Source organism: Mauremys reevesii, linkage group 11, assembly GCF_016161935.1.
Source record: "Mauremys reevesii isolate NIE-2019 linkage group 11, ASM1616193v1, whole genome shotgun sequence".
Lineage (NCBI taxonomy): Eukaryota > Metazoa > Chordata > Testudines > Geoemydidae > Mauremys > Mauremys reevesii.
The window spans coordinates 38866749-38873386 of NC_052633.1; the positions used below are offsets into that span (position 1 = coordinate 38866749).

At 53.8% G+C, this 6638-nt stretch overlaps 1 protein-coding gene across 1 annotated transcript; it reads left to right on the plus strand.

Annotated features, from left to right (window-relative positions):
* The first annotated feature begins 222 nt into the window (after positions 1-222).
* Positions 223-3316, plus strand: DLX2 (distal-less homeobox 2). The gene is made up of 3 exons (XM_039495113.1): positions 223-872; positions 1273-1460; positions 2107-3316. Exons 1-3 carry the CDS (start codon positions 518-520, stop codon positions 2449-2451), a joined length of 888 nt encoding a protein of 295 aa, XP_039351047.1. The 5' UTR covers positions 223-517; the 3' UTR covers positions 2452-3316.
* Positions 3317-6638: the final 3322 nt, after the last annotated feature.

Consider the following 6638-nt stretch of genomic DNA (forward strand, 5'->3'; position numbering starts at 1 on the left):
CAACACTCTGTTTTGTGTAAACCCCCCTGGAGGCTGGTTCCTTTTTGTATTTGTTCCCCCCTCCCCGCACACACCCCTCCTTTTCAGCGCACGTGTCACATGTGAGGCGCCTCTTGTGTCCCGGGGTTCTATGGAACCCGAAGGGATACAGTGTGACTGCGCACTTGATTGGCTGTTGCTAGGTGACGTCGCCTGCCCTCACGTGACTGGTGTTAAATGCCCGCCTGGCAGCTTCCACCGCGGCAGACAATCGTAAAGCTGCTGGGGAGCCAACGGAGCTGCTGCTGCTGCCGCCGCCGCCCGGTGTCTGGGAGAGTGTGTGACCGGGCTATGATGGTGACTCCTCCAGCAACAGAGTGGGACCTCCAGTGATCTCCTCCTCCGGGCTTCCAGCAGCAGCGTCTCTGCTCTCCCTGTACTTGTACTGACTGCTGAGGGGCTGAGGCGCCTTTCCCCCTCGCCCCCTGCTGCTGAGGCTGTCTCCCCCCGCCTCTACATTTGGGGAGGGAGGATCAGGATGACTGGAGTCTTTGACAGTCTAGTCTCAGATATGCATTCAAACCAGATTACCTCCAACAGTTACCACCAGCATCACCAGCACAGCAGCCTGCACAAGTCCCAGGAGTCCCCCACCTTACCCGTGTCCACAGCCACCGACAGCAGCTACTACACCAACCAACAGCAGCAGCACGGAACAGGCGGAGGAGGAGGCGGGTCGCCCTATGCACAGATGGGCTCTTACCAGTATCATGCCAGCGGCATCAATACGGTTCCCTACTCCGCCAAAGCCGGCTACGACCTGGGTTACACTGCCACTTACAGCTCGTATGGACCCTACGGAACCAGGGCTTCCCCGGCTAACAATGAGTCTGGTAGGGCTAAGCCTCTGTGGGAAATAGTTTGGGATCAGCTGGTGTCAAACAGAGCAGCTCCATTGCTTTAGACAGAGCTTCGCCTGTTTACACCAGACGAGAATTTGGTCCATTTATTTTTTAAAGTGTCCCTCTCTCCCCCTCTCATTTTTAAGGCGATCAAGCGGTTCTGGCTGCGGATCACTGGTTTGGCGGGGGATAGGAGCAAGACGTTAGCAGGGGGATGGACTAGCTACGTTTCTCTCGGTAATTCACGCAGGGCTCATGCCTTGCAAATGGCCCGGAATAGGATGCATGGGGAACAACGTCTTGTAAATCAGCTGCCTTGTGTTGATTCGAGGTTAACTTTTCCCTACACATGGCTGGTGAGTGATGGTGGTGATTGTTGTTGTTATTATAGCAGAGAAGGAAGAATGCGAGCCCGAGGTCAGGATAGTAAACGGGAAGCCAAAGAAAGTGCGGAAACCCAGGACGATCTATTCCAGCTTCCAGCTGGCCGCTCTACAGAGGCGTTTCCAGAAGACCCAGTACCTGGCACTGCCCGAGCGAGCTGAACTGGCGGCATCCCTAGGCCTCACCCAGACCCAGGTAAGATGCCCTGGTACTTTTCACCCCCCGGGGTGAACTCCTGGCCCTGTTGCATTCAGTGGGAGTTTTGCCATTGACTTCAACAGGGCCAGAATTTTGCCCGTTAGACCTCGCACATCGCGTCCTGCAGCACAGAGTCTGCGCCTTTTAGCGCTGGTTCAGAGGGGACGTGGCATATTCCCTGCTGTGTCTCACTCTGTCTGATCTGGTTGTTTTTCCTGCCCGCTGTTACACATTCAGTAACGGAGAACCCTGTTTGCGGTTCCCTAGTTTGCGCTCCCACGATGATGAAATGGGCCCTGGCCCTGACCCCACTCATGTCCGTGGGAGGGAGGCGCTGGGATTCACCAAACTCTCAGTAGAGAAATGTTCTCTGCGCCTCGTCTGCTCTCCGGCATACGGAGGGGTTGAAACTACTGATTGGTCCTTCTTGCTCTCTTTAGCGCCCGGTTCCCTGCCCCCCTCCCCCGCCCCTCAGTCCTGCATGCTCTGCCTGGCCCAGCTGAGGATCACGGAGCAAGCTCTCTGCTCATAACCTCTGGCTTCAGTAGCTTGCCATTACCCTGCCCTGCCAGCCCCCACACACCCGGCACGGCACCTCCCCAGCCCAGCTCTCACGCCTGTCTGTCCGTCTCCCTCCGGAAAGGTGAAGATTTGGTTCCAGAACCGCCGGTCCAAGTTCAAGAAGATGTGGAAAAGCGGCGAAATCCCCTCGGAGCAGCATCCTGGAGGCAGCGCCTCTCCCCCCTGCGCTTCGCCCCCGACCTCGGCCCCTACCTGGGACTTTGCTCCACATCAGCGCATGAGCAGCGGAGGAAGCTCCGGATCCAGCCCCAGCGGCGGAGCGGCCGCTTTCCTCGGTAACTACTCCTGGTATCATCAGGCGGCTAACTCCGCTTCTCACCTGCAAGCCGCCTCTCCTATCCTGCAGCAAGCGCAGCCCCATCACCATCACCACAGCGCGGCCATCAGTGCAGGGACGATTTTCTAACTCGGCAGAGACTGAGCAAACAAGTCCCGCTGAGCAGAGATCCAGGGGGATCAAATCCAACACACACCCGAGCGGACTGAGGTACAGACACTGGTGCTTTGATGAAGAATTTCTTCGGCATTCAACGCCTCCTTCTCCCTCTGGCACATTAAACAGGCGAATAACTCTTCGCTGCAGACTTTGCTTTGTTCTGACCCGGGTTTGGTTACCTCTGTCTGTCTCTCACCCAGTGTCTCTCTCTGTTCCAACTCGCAGACTAGTTCCTCGCTGAGGTTTATTTTTCCCTTCCCGCTAGTTCGCAGCAAATAGAAAATAAAATCCCCCCTTCCCTCCTCTCCTATTTTTCATCAAATCACCAGTGGATAACTTTTGTTAATTTTATTTTTTAAAAGTTTATAGGTGCCTTTGCGGATGACCTCATTTTGATGTTGAAAAAGATAAATAATTTTTATATGTAGATTAAAAAAAAAACCTCCCGAGTTTAAATTATCTTTTTTAAATGGGTGCAAGACTATCGTTCCCGAGGAAATGTTTGTAAATAAAGCTGTCTGTGCAGATTTTTTCCTGTTTCCTTTGTATAAAAAACCCCCCTTGGATCAGCCTGTATTTCATTTTTGGTTTTGTGACCAAAGTGTGGAAACTCCCAGCTCTCTGTGTAGGCGCCACACATTCCTGATTATTTTCACTGTTTGATACGTTTTCTCTTTGCTGTCAAAATAAGCTACTGATTTCCCCCTCACAGTCGTTGTTTTAACCTTAAAACAAACAAAAAAAGTACTGTTGGTTATTTATTATGGACACAAAATACTCTTAATGTTGCTTTTACAATAAGAGATTATTTAAATAAATTATTGTTTTCACTGTACTTGGGCTGTATTTCCTTCGGGATCCAGACTCTCGCACATTGTAGACACCTATTTACACTAGCCCCTGCCTCTCTGCAAACTTACCTTGCACATCCTCGTCTTACAGCCCAGCCCTGGAGGAGGGGTCTCTGTGGTTCTTACGTGGCTTTCTTTGCCCTCGTTACAACTGTTGCATTGAGTAATTGACCGTCCCCTCCTCCCCTCCCCCTTCGCTTCCACAATAAGATCTCGCCCCTGCCAGTCGGCAGGAGCCATGAATCACTCAGCAAGCCCCTAGCAATGCCGGACTCGGCCCCTCCCCCAGCGCGCTGGCGCCACAGACATTTAGTCCGGGACTGTCTCCTGCCAACTTGCAGCTCCTCCGGGCCCCAGTGTGACACCGAGGCGGCGGCACTGGGAACCGATTCCAGCCCTGACCAGTCACCGCTGGGCGCTGCTCCTCCCAGCCCCAAGAAGCTTTTTAAATTAATTATTAACTGCCTAGTTCCAAAATCAGGGGCTCGGCAAAGCCTTGGGGCTGCCTGCCTGCATGAGTGCTGCTCGGAGGCGGGTTGGGATCCTGCAGCGTCCCTGCTGTGCTAAAGCCTGGGCCAGCAGAGGTGTGTGCGCCATGGGACCAGTGACCTCCATTCAGAGCAGGCCGGAATCCCGCTCCTCACCAGCCACGTGGGAGCTGTACAGAGCCCTAGGTCAGTGCAATGTGCGGGTTGGTTACATTTCAGACCGGTGACCAGGTCTTTACCAAGCTTCCGCAGTTTGGTTACCAATAAAACAAAGATTTAAAAAAAAATAAAACCAACTAGGTAGGCCTTAATTTTGCTCAGTTGCACCAGTGTTAATCTGGAGTAATTTCTATTGAAATCAATGGCGCTTTAAACCGGTCTAATGGAACCCCCAGTTTGGCCCTAACTTGTCATCAGGAGCATTGTTTAGTTTCAGCTTCTGGCTGCAGGACAGACACAACTAATCGGTGTCACTTGATGTTACTGTTCAAGATCCCCCTATGTGTGGGTTGCCAGCAGCACATGGGACTGTTGGTAGCCCAAAGAGCGCTGTTTTCATTGCACGAAAAAAAATGGAAATGCTTCTACTGCCACCAGCTTTTGCAAAAGCTTTTATTTTCAGCAAAGCCTAACTGGGTCCTAACCATCTGCCAAAGTCCCTGGAAGGCCCCCCTCTAACAAGATGAGTTAGTCAGTGCTAACATCTCATGCCTCCAGCGCTGCTCTTTGACACGGGCATTTTCGGGCAGAGAGCAGCTCTGTAAAATCATGCTAATATTTGATGTAGCCCCCAAAGTGCTGTAACATGAAAGAGCCTTTTGGCAGGATATGAAGCCATGCACCAAAGAGCGCTGCCTGGAAGCAGGCTGGAGTCCAAACCCAAGGCGGCCTTTTAATCTGTTGAGCCTCTGTAGCTCTTGCTGTTGTTGCTCAGCAAGTGGAGCCTTCGGCCCCCATTGGCGCAGCGAACAGAGGCGGGAGCTGGCTGGTGCTGAGGCCTCTGCTGCAGACAAGATGATTAAGAGGCTTAAACCACAGCCTGGGGCAGGGAATGTGCAGCCCCAGTTGGAATCACGCAACAGGCCTTGGCATGAGAGCGGGGCGGGCGGGACAGGCGCTGGGGTGGGCTGGGTTGGCCCGTAGACACGGCGGAGTCTCGGAGCCTGGCAGGGCAGATTGCTCCGGGGAGCCACGAACACACTCACCCCGGATGAGACGGAGACAGGGAGGAGGGAGGGGAAAGAGGAGAGAGTGAGCAGAATGAAAGGGGAGGGGGACACGGAAAAGAAAGGGGGAGACAGGAGAAGAGCGGAGTGTAGGGGAAGGAGAGAAAGATGGGAGCCGAGGGGGAGAAAGAAAGAGACAGGAGAGAAAGGGAGCGGGAGAGCATGGGAGACAGACAAGCGGGGGAGGAAGCAAGAGTCTCCATAGCCGCTAGGCAAAGCTCTTGGAAGCATTTCTCACAGTTGCAGCTCTCTCCAAGACACAGGGCCCTGTGATCCGGCCCTAGCAGACATCCCCTCCCCCGGGGATGAACGGGCCTTCCAAATGTGCTGATGACAAATGGAAATGGGAAAGAGTCAACTCCCCTGCATCCACCGGGAAACAACCCGACTTTATCAAACCCATACATCTTAATTGTAGTCCTTTCCGACCTGCACCAGAGCAGTCAGGGAGAGCCACGCCAAGGCAGGTGCTGGGAAGGGCAATCTAGCTAACTACGAGCCTCTGCCTTAGCCACGGCACGGCCACAGCAGTTTCCAAACTTCTAGACAGGATTATTTCTGGCCAGGGGTATAGGTCTCATGTTTCGCTTGGAAGCAAACCACTGAAATCAAACCAGGCTTGTGTGGAGCTCTGCAGGCACTTTGGAGGCGAAGAGAGAGTTTCAAAGACAAATACCCTGGAGACGAGGGGCATTGAACCTTCTTGGTTTCTTTGCAGTTCAGCAAAGACCTAGCAAAAAAACAACCTCCCCTCCCAAACTTTTCAGTGTGATCAGCAGAGACAGAAATGTGGGTTAGATCTGACGGCTTCCTCGTTCCACTCAGGCTGTAGGGTAAGAAACCGGGACTATCCGTCTGTGTGACCATTTCAGAGGCTCTTCAGCGAGGTTTTGAAGGGACACTTGAGCCGTGTTTGTACAGAAATGGAGGAGCCCTTTTACACTCTGCTTTTGCTTCCTAATGCCTGCTTTGAAATGCGCCGTGTGTGCCGCACGCCAGGCGCCGCGGGCTGGTTTAACAGCAGCCCCACCTTTTGTATTTCCAGAAATAAAAGACGTCTCTCTTTCCACAGCCTTATTTCAGCAGCCGTCACCACACACAATACAGAGAGGGGCTTGCGCCACGAGGTGAAAAGTTCGCAAAGCATTTGCCCGCTCGCTACTCACTTCGCCAACCTGCAACAGGCAGCTGGGGGCCCGCCCGGGCACGGGGTGGGTTTCTGCCTGAAACCAAGAAAGTCATTTTCTAAGTTGGTGGGTTGGGCAATGAAGTTCTGGCAGCAGCGCGGCTAGGCAGGGAGTGCGCCCGCCGCACCCCGGCACCGCGCTGGGCTCCTGGCGCAGCAGCCAGCGCTAAGAAGGGCTGCGCGCTGGAGCTGGAGCGTGTCCCGGCTCATTGGGTTCAAGCGCCCGCCAGGCTAGTGACACTGCAGAACAGCAGGCTGTGGGGCGGCGGCAGGGTTCCGATGCCTCGAGAAGCGGGACCGTCTGCATAACAGGGATGTACCTTGTCAGTGATTGCTACATTACAAGATGCTACATTACGCCCTGGGGCTGTCAAAAATATATAGCCGTGTACGCGCCCCACTGCGA